The sequence below is a fragment of the Metopolophium dirhodum genome, chromosome 9 (genome assembly GCF_019925205.1).
Source record: "Metopolophium dirhodum isolate CAU chromosome 9, ASM1992520v1, whole genome shotgun sequence".
NCBI classification, from domain to species: domain Eukaryota; kingdom Metazoa; phylum Arthropoda; class Insecta; order Hemiptera; family Aphididae; genus Metopolophium; species Metopolophium dirhodum.
Window position 1 is genome coordinate 13,511,781 of NC_083568.1, and position 12,956 is coordinate 13,524,736.

The window sequence follows — 12,956 nt, forward strand, 5'->3', positions numbered from 1 at the left end:
TACATTATAATTGTATTCGTACATTTGGTTACCTATTTAAAACGCCGCCTGATCAATATAATATATTGTGCAATAATATTATAATATTAATATTATTTAATATTTTAACACATTAATTGTATATTTTAATATTTTAAAATGATAAATATTTATTTATTATAAATAACTGTCTGGTTTCTATTGTAATATTTATAACTTAATAAGCATACAATGTGTACATTTCCCGATGGGCCGGTTCTTGTGAGGGCCGGCCGAGTTGCTATAATTATTATATTATAGTTACAAAAAAAAAATTATATTTTTATAAATTAAGCATAAAGAACCAAATTATTTTTAAAATTGTATGGTGTCTAAACATTCAGTGAAATTTTCGAATATCTACAGCCATTTGTTTTTTAATTACAACAAAATAAGAAATTCGTTACATCATAAGAAATCAAGTGAATATCAAATGTTGTAAAAATATGAATTTCAAACGCTCGTAAAATTTTAATTTGACTTTCTTGTAGACAATTTTTTTTGATAAATGTAGAAAAACTCATGAGGAATCTTGTTTTACATTTTCAAATCTTAGATTTAAAAAGATCATTTTTTATGAATTGCTAACTCAAAATAATTTGCAAATTTTCGTCATTTTTACTTATTTTGTCAATACTTGAACTTTAAATGCTTATAAAAAAAATTGTGACTATGTATTTTTAATTTTTTTCATCTGCCTTTGAAGCAATATACTAGGAGCCTTATATTACATTTTCAAGCTTTTTTAACCAACAAATAAAATTTTATTGATATTTATAGAAAAAAAAACTAAAAAACATGGAAACTGAAAGTGGCCGTAAACAGCTCAAAATATTTGGAAAATGTTATGGTGTATAGAAAATGCTAATATAAACATTTAGTCAACATTTCATGTAACTAGTCATTTTTTCTAGAGTTGCATCAAAAACCAAAATCGATTTTCTCAAAAACAGATTTTGCTTAAAAATTCCCGTTTTTCCTTAATTTTTCTTGTTTTTCACGGCGCTTTTGAAAACTACTGAGAAATTTTTACTTTTGACCCCCCCAAAGTTCCAACTAGATTCACTTTCCTATCAAAAAAGATACTGTTGAAGAAAATCTAAGTATTTTTACTGACCTAAAAGGTGACGACACAAAAAAAAAATTTAAATAAAAATTTAAAAAAAGGATTATAAGTTAAAAAAAAAAACAAATCATTGTAAAATCAATACATTAATTGCTCCGCTCAGAATCTAAAATGTAATAAGATTAAACTTCAAGTTTAAGTTAGGACAGTCTGAACAACCACCTTATCTGACTAACCCAAAACTGTTATAGCTTTAATTATAGGTAATTATATATTTTACTAACTTAGGGATGAAACTAAAAAAATTTGAAATTTGAGTAAAATTATGACAATTTTTTTTTTGGTTGGGGGGGTTACATTTGCGGTGCAGGGCCGGTTTGATTCATATTTCCTGGGCTGAAAAAATTCGGCCAATCCACCGCTGTGTATTGGGTTATGTATGTATACATAATAATATACAGTATGCGCTTTAAAATAACAAAATATGTGTAATGTATTAAAATGCAATTAATAAATGTTGTTCATCCAGATCATTAAATGTTTTTTTTAATTGAACATAATTTGTTATTCTTCCAGCATTTCACACCAGTAGTATGTAACACTGAGCATGGCATTAAATTATTGACTCTATTAAACTTAAAACCATATTTATTTCACAGGCTTCTAATGTTATTTCTTTAAATCAATAATATTTTATCAATTTAAAACTTTTATTATGTATTTGAAATTAGATTACTTACCTATTAATAAATGTAATCAAAATATCAATAATACCATAATTACCATATGGATTTCTTAAAAAAATTTCAAAACAGTTCAATTTTTAAGGAATGTGTAATATTTAAAAAATGAAAATTATAAATAAATGATTTAATTTTAATAAAAATATTACAAATCATTTTTTACAAGACTTCAAAATAATTCAAGTAACACAAATCCAGTATATAATATATACCAATATAAATAGCAAAAGAAATTGTAGTTTAAAAAAGTTTATTTGTCTTTCTTCAATGTACTAGGTATTGAATACACACAAGGTTTAGGAAACCATCCTCGTACCCGAGTACCGTTAGAAACACTTTTATGACCATACATCCAATATCTGATACAAAAATGTTAACTGTTAATTGAAGTTAAAATGTTTTAACAAAAGATCTTACTTTCGAAATCTAGTGACTTGAATAATTTCACCGACATTTAATGGCATTCGTGTTTCGTCAGTCCATGGTATTTGACAACAAACACATACACCAAACATTAATGGAAACCATCGGCCGTTGTATTCTTTAATTACTACCATAGGTTGTTTCCATGATTCTTTTATTGATTTTTGTTCTAATTGCTCAACCTTTAAAAAATATATAATTTAATAAAATGTTGATTGGTACCTAGGCTACTCTATATTTAAGAAACAGTAATGCTTAGTATGTTACCTACAAATTATAATAATAGCCAATAAGTAATTGTTATAAGTAACCAGTAGTATTAATTTAATAAAAACTTAGAAAGCCTCATTGCTTATTTTATATTTATAACCCTACATTAACGAATTTAAACTATATGGTAACATTACAACACAAAATGATTATGACGAAAATATCAATGTCTTGAATGCCATGAAACATTGCTTTTCAAAGTTTTAAATTAAAATATATTAAGACTTAAGTGCTCAAAAATTTGAATGCAGTTTTCTCTGGCTAAATAACAAATTACTTATTTATTTTGCTTAATTATACGAAAAGTGTAATTTAATTTTTTTGCTTACTGTTAAATCATATTCACCACATCCATCACGTACTGCCCAGTGAATGCCATCGTCTTTGGAAAAAAACTAATAATAATAAAATTAAAATAAAGGTGTTATTGGGACTTTTTAATATGCATTCAAACCAAATAGAAACAGATAAAATTAAGATTTTATGTTTTAAGTGATAGATACCCAAAATTAGTTAATTACAGTTAGAACAATTACATTTTTACAAAATATGTACTTACTGCTTTAATATTATTTAATTTCCCTAAGTTATATGGATATATAAATGGTGGCAAATTCCGATCTTGTTCACGCCTTGATATTGCTTTTCCTACAATCCAGTCTTCAATATTTGTACAATTTTTTAGCACGTATTTCATCTAACAAAAAAATACATTATTAACACATTATTATATTATGTAGTTTTAATATTTCATTAATATCTTACATATTGTATTGATGTATACAAAATATTAAACATATATAAGTTTTATAACAAGTTATATTAGGTAAATAGGTGTTTATTTAAATAATTATTTAATATGCACTCACTTGTATAAATAACAGTAAACTGAGTGTAAGGATTAAACATATAGCTAATCCAAATGCTGTTAGCCATAAAAGAGTTAACTTTAATGGAAAATATACCAATACCCGATGTCCATACTGGCTGTTTAAGTATGTAATACAAAATAAAATACATAAGATCAAAACTAATTTAATCTATTATTAATTACAAAAACTTACTTACGCGAGTACAAGCAGAAGGGTCCTGAGTAATAATGTGGATGATTGAATAGATGCTACAATGGATACAAAAATAAATATCACAAAAGATGGATGATTTGCATGGCCTACACAAGTGTTCAACCACGGACAATGATGATCCATTTTTAACACGCAACGGTTACCTAAATTAGATTTTAAAACATATAAAATAGATAATGAGTTTAAAACATTTCAGATTATTACATTTATGACAATGATGAACACGGGGTGCTTTGTACCCATCACATATTGTACAAAACTGCAAATACTGTTGGTCTTCTTCAAATTCCTGAGAAACAAAAATTAAGTTTAGTTTATTGTGTAATAGAAAAATTCTAATTTTATAGGTAGTACCGGTTTCCATTTGAGTGGAAGAAATCCTGGACCAACAATAACAGATTTCAAATAACATGAAAAGCTGATGACAAATAACGTCAGCAAGAGTACGTTATTGAGAAATCCTCCCAACGAACCAAAACATGGCCACCACATTTCCGTAAAATATAACGTTGTCAGTGTTACAAATTTGTAAATTACTGAAATACACCCAAAATCACATAACAACACCTATAGGTACTTAAAAAATATTTAAAATAAAAACTTACTAATTGACAAAATTGGTCCCCAATGGAGAAATCTTGTCAAAGATGATTGACGTACGGGACGCATTTTGAGCAAGTCGATAACTTTCCATTAATTTTATATAATATTCATGACGGTAAAGTACAAATAAATAATTAAAGAAACCTTTGAAGTTAAAAGTTTTCACGAATGTACCTAAAGTCGTATTTAAATATAAAAAATTATAAGTATTAAGTAGTAAGTACAATTAATAATACATTATCCGTAATCTATTATCATTTATCAACATACAATGATAAATGATAATATAATTATGTTTGTGAAGATAGTTCCGGCTTCATGAAATTTCGGGACAAGTACCCCATCGCCCTGATGCTCGTTAGCTCCCGTACCGCCATAGAACAATATGGCACAGGGCGCAGAATTCAATTATTGATTTCGTGGTTTTAACTTTAGATATATTATATTATAAAAGTTTTCAATTATGTCGTTGTTTATAATATCTATGCTCCTAGCTCCATAAACTCATAAAGATTGTTGATCGTAATTACGAATGTCGAATCGTAAGCTTCTATAAAATTTGGATCACTACCTTTTGTTCGACATAAGTATCCACCTATCCCAGCTTTGTTTATTGATATACTTAAAATTCTCTTTCGCTATGTTTAATAGTTCTGTTTGGTATATTATGTACAGTATTTATATTAAACATCAATTTAAAAAGCTTGAAAAACGTTATACAAGATCCAATATGAGTTGTTCTTATAAGTAATAGCAATGTTTTAACAATATATTAGAATTAATGCCACAATTTTCGGATTTTATAAGCGTTTTAATTTTGAAATTAATGTCGATGAAATTATCTACCTATTTATTTAAACATAAATTTACGATTTTAGTTAATTTGTTGTAATTTTAAAAAATATTTTTTGTAGACTTGAAATTATTAGTCACCTTGTAGTTCGTTGATTATTATTTACTTACTATTGGTAGGTGAACAATGAAACTTTCAAAAAATTTCCATTCATTTTAAGCAATTAGTACAGTTCTACGGTACGTCAGTACTTACTTACATAATATTATGTAGCTACAGTGGCGGATACGAGTGTGGTGGCGAATGCACCTTCAGCCTACCCTTTGGCTGTCTTTTTAACATTATTATTTTATTATAATATTTGGCTAAATAAAAATACAATTTAATTTTTGAAAATTCCACCTCCCCCCTTGGGAGCCTTCTGGAGCCGTTACTGGGTAGGTACTTAGTATAGTAAAATCCTTTAATCATAAAGATATTTTTACAGATATCAATCTTAGTGCCTAAATAGACTGGACAAGTAAAATAATTGTTTAATTTTTGGTTAATTTTGAGAAACAAAACCTTTAATGTATGATTTGGTAAAAAATGGCACACAGTATAGGTATGTAAAAGGAATGTTAGTAGCAGTGGAAATAAAATATTTTACATTTTTAAAATTTTTAAAATTAATACTTTTACTAAGAAAAACGTAAATTTATGGAATTTCACAACATGTCAAATAAAATTGATTCTAAAAAGAATATTATTTTTTAAATAACATAATTTGTTTTAAAATTATAAAAGCAATGAAGTGTGTATATAACATTATGTACTAGTAGCATTATAAACAATGAAGGCAAATTATATTTAGTAGATTAGTATATAATATATAAATTTGTATAAAAAATAAATAGTTGAAAAATCTAAATATAGGGATTTGATAACATAAAAATAAATCTAATGATTTTAATACACAAAAATAATTGAATGACAAATAAGAACCGGTTAATTTTATATCAATCAGTTACACTTAATTTATGAGATATATTTTCTCTTGTCAATGATCAATGCTGAACAAATTACCCGAACTCATATCGTGTGGAATTATTCCCAAGTCAAATTCTTGAGTTTCATCCTAAATTGTAAAAAAAAAAAATATTGTGAATGTTTAGTTAAAAGGTGAAATAATATGTTTAGAAAATGTTAAACAAACCTCTCCTTGAAAATATTTCTCAACTATATTGAATGACATCTCATAAATCTTTTGAGAAGAATGATTCTGCAATGCTTCCAGGTGATCTAACCCACTTGCTTCCTCAATTAACATACAAAGCTTGCCTCGGGTGCATTCAGATTTCTTAAATGCACAAAACACTGCTGTTAGAATATGTGACAAAATGTAACATAGAATCTGTATCTTACTTCCAATAATTGATTAAGACCTTCCAGTATAATTTCTACCAATCTATCATCTGAAGATATTAATAAGCCACAATAAGGTTCCAATATTCCAATATCAATTAGATGAGATTTCTGAGCATCTGAACCACCACTAAATAGATTGTTTATGGCCCAAGCAGCTTCTTTTTGTACTTTGACATCTCCCTATTATAATATTATAATAATTATATATTTAACATTTGTTCAAATTAAGAGTTAAGCAAGTGAATGAATATGTCGAGTTCATCCTGAAGAATTTTACAGTCAAGAAGGATTCTACACACTCAGAAAAGGATATACTGCAAGTTATGATTGACTTGCCGGATTAGAATCCAGATATTATGATTTTTTTTTATTTAATAAAAATGTTTTAGGGCTGGGCAGTGGCATGATTTCTGAAAGGGGGAATCAAAAAAATTAAACCACATAGCTAAATGGGAGGGGAAAATTGGAAAATCCCCCACCCTCTCAAAACATTATACTTAGGTAGTAAAATATTTAACAATAAGGAACCATGAATATAATTTAAATTGATTCAAAATTCATATCAAACACTCCAAAGCCAATGGGTAGATCAGACCCCTCCCCCCCCCCCCATCACCCCTTATACATGCCGCTAGGGCTGGGTACAGATTTTTCTAACCGATTTTATTGTGATGGCAACTATTAAACATATTAATGATTCATACATTTTCCTTGTAGAAGAAAAAATATCGAGTAGCACACGCAATTTTTTCAAAACCTATTTAATCAAAATTCATAACTTTGTACTTACACGTTGTAGAGCTCGAATCAAAACTGGCAATAGATTATGATCAATGGCTGCTTGAATTTGTTCTACACTACCAGCCATCACATTTGATAACAACCAAGCAGCATCTTTCACAACAGGAATACGCCTGTGATTTAATAGACTATGAAGGTATTTAAGTATACCATGATCCAATGCATGCTTTGTCTACATAAATATCATAGAGGATTAAATAATGAAAATAAATAATGACATTTAATATAACAAAAATAACTTACTTGTACATCATTACCAGACACAATATTGCCAACTACTCGTAGCGCAGGTATAAGTATGGTAGTGTCATCAACTTCTAAATATTTTAAAATGGCCCTCAATGTACCTGCTTCAATAATTACTTGAATTTTTTCATTACTCCCATCAGTCAAGTATGATAAAGCCCAGCAAGCATTAGCTAACACACACAAATAGATATTAATATAATAATATTTGATAAATACTATTTAGTAGTATTTCAGTATTTACTTACAAACAACCTGAGAATCACTATGACTCAACATTCCAACCAACAACGGAATAGATGGAAGTAAATAATTAAAATTTGGAGGAGGAGTTTTGCTGCGACAAAGATTTGATAGCGTCCATACTATGTTCTGTTGTGCAGTTACTTGTTCTGTTTTTTCTAATAAGCTGTTTAAAATTGGTACAATACCATTTGATAATACAATATCCCTAAGTTGGGGTCCATCACCCGCAATATTTCCTAATGCCCAAACAGCTTGTTCCATCACACGTATATCTGGTGATTTGAGCAAATTTATAAGTAAAGGAACTGCACCCTCATTAACTATACAAATGGTGTTCGCCGATGAACCTGATGCTACGTTTGTCAATATCCAAGCACATTCATATTGGAAATCAGTGCTGTAAAAAATTCATATTGTTAAAAACATTTAAGATTTATAAATAGCCAACAATCATCATACTCATTGTTATATTTTGGAGTTAAGAAATCCATCAACATTGGTAAAATACCAGCTTTAATGAAGTCATCAATGGGAGCACATTTCCTCGAACTTAACATCTTACGAGCATATTTTAAGCAATTTAATTTCTTTACTGCTGATGTTTGACTTTTTAAACCTTGATACATTATTTTAAAATAAATTAAAATTATTAGCAATAAAAATATTCAGTAAATAAGATATTGAAAAAAAGAAATTTTAATTCACCTTCTTTGATATCATCAATTGTCAATTCAACTTCAGGTTTTATTTCCAATTCATCATCATGGGCATCTAAAACTATATTTCTATGTTTTTTCAATTGTTCGTCACGTAAGGTTTTTCGCAACTCAATAGTTACATCATTACGTTTGCGACGTAAATCCTAGTAAACCACATAAATTATAGTTAATGAAATTACAGTACCTCTTTAATTAGTTTAATTTATAAAAACAAACAAATATTTTGTAATCATTAGTTAGAACTGAATGAAGCATAAAAAAATATTTTAATAAAGATTGCTAATACTAAGATTTGAAATACTGATCAAAGTATAAACAAATCCTAGATGCATTGATTATATTTAAAAATGCACATAAAAAAAAAATTGTGAATATTTATTTTTAGTTTGATGGTCCAAATTAGTTAAGCTATACTTACCTAAATAGTAAATAGTCAATAATAATCAATAACAATATTAAAATGTAATGAGTAATGAGTAATAATAATATATAAGATTTTTACCTCATAATACTTATTTCTATCCTGGTATATATCAAAACTACGGCTATTAAGAAGTGTTTTTTTCACAGGCATTTTTAATTTTGATGATTCCAGGTGTAGTGCCTACAAAAAAATACATTCATTAAATATATATAATAAATAAACAAATCAATATATGAATATACTGTATTGTTTTAAATAAAAAATATAATAATAAAATTAATTGATTAATAAGTCTAAAAATTATTAATTGAAATCTATTAAGTAATAACATAATAATACTTAATACATATACATTATATTAAACTACAAAAATAAATAAATAAAAATCACCTCAAGACTAAAGTGTTGTTCAATTCTAAATGGCTAATTAAATGCAACTCAGTGAGTTTGGAATATGTTTTTTCTTCAGAGAAATTTTTGTAATTACTTATTTGTGTTAAAATAATTGTAATTATTCTGCAGGCTTTTGTGTATTTTACAGGAAACCTTTCCAAGCTTTGCAAGTTTCAATTTCTAGTCACATTTTAGTATGTCCTACTTAAGATTATGTGTTATGTTGATAGCAGTTCATAAAAATGTTTAAATCTCCCATCATTCCATTTCTTTATTTGGTATTGGTATAGACAAATCATTCAAAACTAATCAATCCCCCCAAATTTCCAATAGTCTTAACCAATAGTCAGTGGCGGATCCAGGGCTTAATAATATTGCTTCAGAAATTCGGAATATGAAATTAAAAATGTATAATGTCTTTTAAAAAAAGTTTAATCCTTTTGAAATAGTGAGGGTAGACACTTAAATAGTTAAATAGATCACCCTAAATATATGTAATATATAAACCAAACAGATATCCATGAAAAATTAATTAATATCTATTTAATATCATGAATCATAATAAATATACCTAGGTATCTATAATAATATAATAAGCTAATTTTGTGAAATAGTACATTTTAAAATATATTAACTTTTTCTGATACCTATCTAAAATCAAAAATTTAATTCACAAGAAATAAATCTAAAACCTGGAAATATTATTACTTTATTTTTGAGTTTCTACAATACCTATTCAAATATTGTGAATGAGAATACCATTCCCGTGCCTATAAAAAAATAAATAGTTGCGTAGGGAATACCTACTAAAACATCTTCATAGATCTATTATTCTATTAACAAATAACAACAGTCAACATGATATTTTTTTATTTTTTATTGTTTTACAAAACCATTTAATATAATATCTGTAACTAACAGAAAATACGTTCCCGCACACTAATTAATACCAAAATTGTACATCGATCCCGAATTTACATTTATTATTTATTAACAGCACAAAGTGAAAAAATGATTTGATTTTTACACATAAAATGTAGTGAGAAATTGAAGCAAATACTTACTCGATAATTAGATTCCTGGTATTCTGATGGTAATGTATAGCAATAAGTTTAAATATGAAATAAAACTACATAAACAAAATACAAAATATTTGAAATGACCTAAAACGACAAATAAACTTATCTTTTATAAATAATAATGAATTTTAATAATTTAAAATAGTCTCTATTTTTCAATGAAGAACAGACAAGAGATCGAGTCCTGTTGGTAGTTGGTCTAATGATGAATTTATAAGATCACTGCAGAGAACTGACAAGTCACTATATAGCAGTCACCACTGCCACTATCGGACTATATTATATAATAATATGATTATTAATTTACTAACGACCGAAATTTCCCGATAATTTTAGTTATTGAAGATGAAAAAAAAAACATGCCATAGACAGTACATGCCAGGTCGGTACATATTTCTCTGAGCCGGTGACGCCGGACAAACCGATCTATTTATTGACAAATTATTAATAATATAATGTTTTCACAATAATATTGTTGTTTAAATGTTTAATCGTAGCCCGAAGGTTGCACCTTGCATGTATTCTATTATATAGTATGTACTACAACACTGTTCAATGCTTATTCTTCTGACTTCTCTACATCGTGATTGCAATGGTCTTGACTTTTTTGTACAAAAATGTTTTGGGGTAAAATTATTAGAATTTTCTTCAGGTACATGGAATAATTTTCAAGATTTGTTCTATAAATGTTGATAAAAATGATTCGATTGATCAAAAAGCTTGAAAATTTGAGCGTTAAACTGTAACAACGACAATAATTTTCAATGATCGTCTAAAGTTTAAATTTTGACAAAATTGGATATTTATGAGTGTTAGACAATTTTCATAAAACGGTTTAGTTGTTTTTCTTGTAAGTCAAAAAGTATTACTCGTAGGGACTCGTAGAAACGTATGTTTTTTATTATGTGTAATATTGCCTATTCATACCTTGAACTTTGAAGTTCGAACATATTCACACCGTTCTATAGGTTTTATAACTACACTTCTACGGCAAGTCGATTCTTGGTACCGATGGTCGTTACGTAATATTTATGAGGGGTCGTGGCTAATGAAATTGACAACTTCAATTCGCACATAAATATATGATTACATCCTGAAAAATTAAAATTTTTAGGTTAACTTCCAAATGATGTTTGAGCAAATATTTTTGAAAGTAGGTACCATAAAATTAATAATCCAAAACTATACATTTTAAAAAAAAAATTACAAAAAACTAAACTAGAAATGTTCCGGAGATAACGGTGACTGTCCGCCAACACCGGCGACCCTTTATGCTATCGCGAGTCCCAGGGAATATACGTAAATAGTAAATAAATACGTTTGTTTAATATTTGGCCAGTTTAGAAAACAATAAATACGCTATACGGCGTGTACAATATTCATTAAAATATGCTGGTGGTCTCGTGAACACGTAAAAAAGTTCATTCCATTAAGCTTAAAATAGAACATATTTTTCCACTGAAGACTATTTGATTAAATTAAATTAATTGTTTTTACTGTCAGCGTGCCGGTTAAAATATGGTATAATACTCGAGGGGTCGTTACAACCCCTGAACCCCCCCACAAAATAGAAATTACTGGCAAACGTACTTGGGTAAAAAAAATTTTGAAAAGTATTTGGAACAAATACTATGAAAAATAGTATTCACTATTCAGAATATGTATTTGAATATTTCATAAAAATAGTATTCCGAATAAAGTATTTCAAATATTTAAAAAATACTTTTTAGTTTTTGTTTTAAATATTAAACCAATAATACTTTATTTTTTTTTTATTTTTTAACAAGCGCCAACATTTATAATTTTTAAATATGATTAATATTGTAAAAGTTTCCAGAAAAACAAGAAAAAAAATATTGTTGTAAATAAAAAGCATTTTTTTTTATAGGAATAAAATACTTTAAAAAAATATTCTAAATAGTTATTCAGAATACATTTGGGAAAATTATTTTTAAAGTATTCAGAATTTACACAAGACTGCTGACTACTACCTATAGAATATTGACTCAAAAGTTAAAAGTTAATACCGATATGAATATGATATTATGTAATAGCATGTGTCGATGGCCGACTATCATTCATTATTAAAAATATAATGTAATATATTATTATAATTATTTCGGCACGTAGGACGTGTGTATTCTTAAGTAACGTACAGTCAGGGTTGGGCAAGTTACTCAATTTATTGTTACTGGTTACAAGTTACTCTAAAACTATGTAACTAGTTACAAGTTACTAGATACTTTTTTGTTGTGTAACTAGATGCAAGTTACAGTTATTATTATAACTAAGTTATATTTAAAGTTAAAAGTAACATTGCTAAATATATAAAGAATTACTGACCAGCTCGGACTACGTAAAATAATTTTATTATGTTTATAATTATTTATAATTATTTAGAAGTAGTGCCCAAGTCCCTAACTATAATAAAATATTAACGGTTCTATGAAATAGATAGGTCTCGTATTTCAATAATAGGTGTGATATAAAGAGAGAATTAACCCAAGGACATGCCTTGTTGGATTTAATGAATACATGATTTTCATCTTGGACAAAACTTGTGAATTTAACATTTAAGCTGACTAATACCTTAGTTGGCTGAATATTTTTTAAGATATTTCATAACATTTAATATTATAT

At 27.2% G+C, this 12,956-nt stretch overlaps 2 protein-coding genes across 3 annotated transcripts; both read right to left on the reverse strand.

Moving 5' to 3' along the window:
- Positions 1 to 1,939: 1,939 nt before the first annotated feature.
- LOC132951812 (palmitoyltransferase ZDHHC6-like) lies at positions 1,940 to 4,463 on the reverse strand. Its single transcript, XM_061023801.1, has 9 exons — positions 4,211 to 4,463; positions 3,960 to 4,141; positions 3,810 to 3,894; positions 3,589 to 3,748; positions 3,390 to 3,507; positions 3,080 to 3,217; positions 2,850 to 2,915; positions 2,245 to 2,432; positions 1,940 to 2,186 (listed from the first exon to the last, which is right to left on the reverse strand). The coding sequence occupies exons 1-9, from the start codon at positions 4,272 to 4,274 to the stop codon at positions 2,078 to 2,080; spliced, it is 1,110 nt and encodes a 369-aa protein (XP_060879784.1). The 5' UTR covers positions 4,275 to 4,463; the 3' UTR covers positions 1,940 to 2,077.
- Positions 4,464 to 5,823: 1,360 nt separating this feature from the next.
- LOC132952595 (importin subunit alpha-1-like) lies at positions 5,824 to 11,020 on the reverse strand. Of its 2 annotated transcripts, none has more exons than XM_061024930.1 (10): positions 10,302 to 11,020; positions 8,923 to 9,024; positions 8,407 to 8,563; positions 8,161 to 8,317; positions 7,704 to 8,098; positions 7,453 to 7,628; positions 7,199 to 7,381; positions 6,406 to 6,588; positions 6,197 to 6,340; positions 5,824 to 6,118 (listed from the first exon to the last, which is right to left on the reverse strand). In XM_061024930.1, exons 2-10 carry the CDS (start codon positions 8,992 to 8,994, stop codon positions 6,041 to 6,043), a joined length of 1,545 nt encoding a protein of 514 aa, XP_060880913.1. In that variant the 5' UTR covers positions 8,995 to 9,024; positions 10,302 to 11,020; the 3' UTR covers positions 5,824 to 6,040. The 2 variants fall into 2 exon arrangements, with proteins under 2 accessions (XP_060880913.1, XP_060880914.1); XM_061024931.1 differs by lacking the exon at positions 10,302 to 11,020 and adding an exon at positions 9,235 to 9,415.
- Positions 11,021 to 12,956: the final 1,936 nt, after the last annotated feature.

Bases quoted from the DNA above. Each gene is read 5' to 3' on its own strand.
- LOC132951812 (XM_061023801.1), bottom strand. From the start codon at position 4,274: ATGCGTCCCGTACGTCAATCATCTTTGACAAGATTTCTCCATTGGGGA. The intron at 2,916-3,079 runs GTAAGTACATAT...TATTATTATTAG, and splicing joins AATTAAATAATATTAAAGCA to TTTTTTTCCAAAGACGATGG. The intron at 2,187-2,244 runs GTAAGATCTTTT...TTTTTGTATCAG, and splicing joins CAAGTCACTAGATTTCGAAA to ATATTGGATGTATGGTCATA.
- LOC132952595 (XM_061024930.1), bottom strand. From the start codon at position 8,994: ATGCCTGTGAAAAAAACACTTCTTAATAGCCGTAGTTTTGATATATAC. The intron at 8,318-8,406 runs GTGAATTAAAAT...TAATGTATCAAG, and splicing joins AATTGATGATATCAAAGAAG to GTTTAAAAAGTCAAACATCA. The intron at 6,119-6,196 runs GTTTGTTTAACA...TTTACAATTTAG, and splicing joins AGAAATATTTTCAAGGAGAG to GATGAAACTCAAGAATTTGA.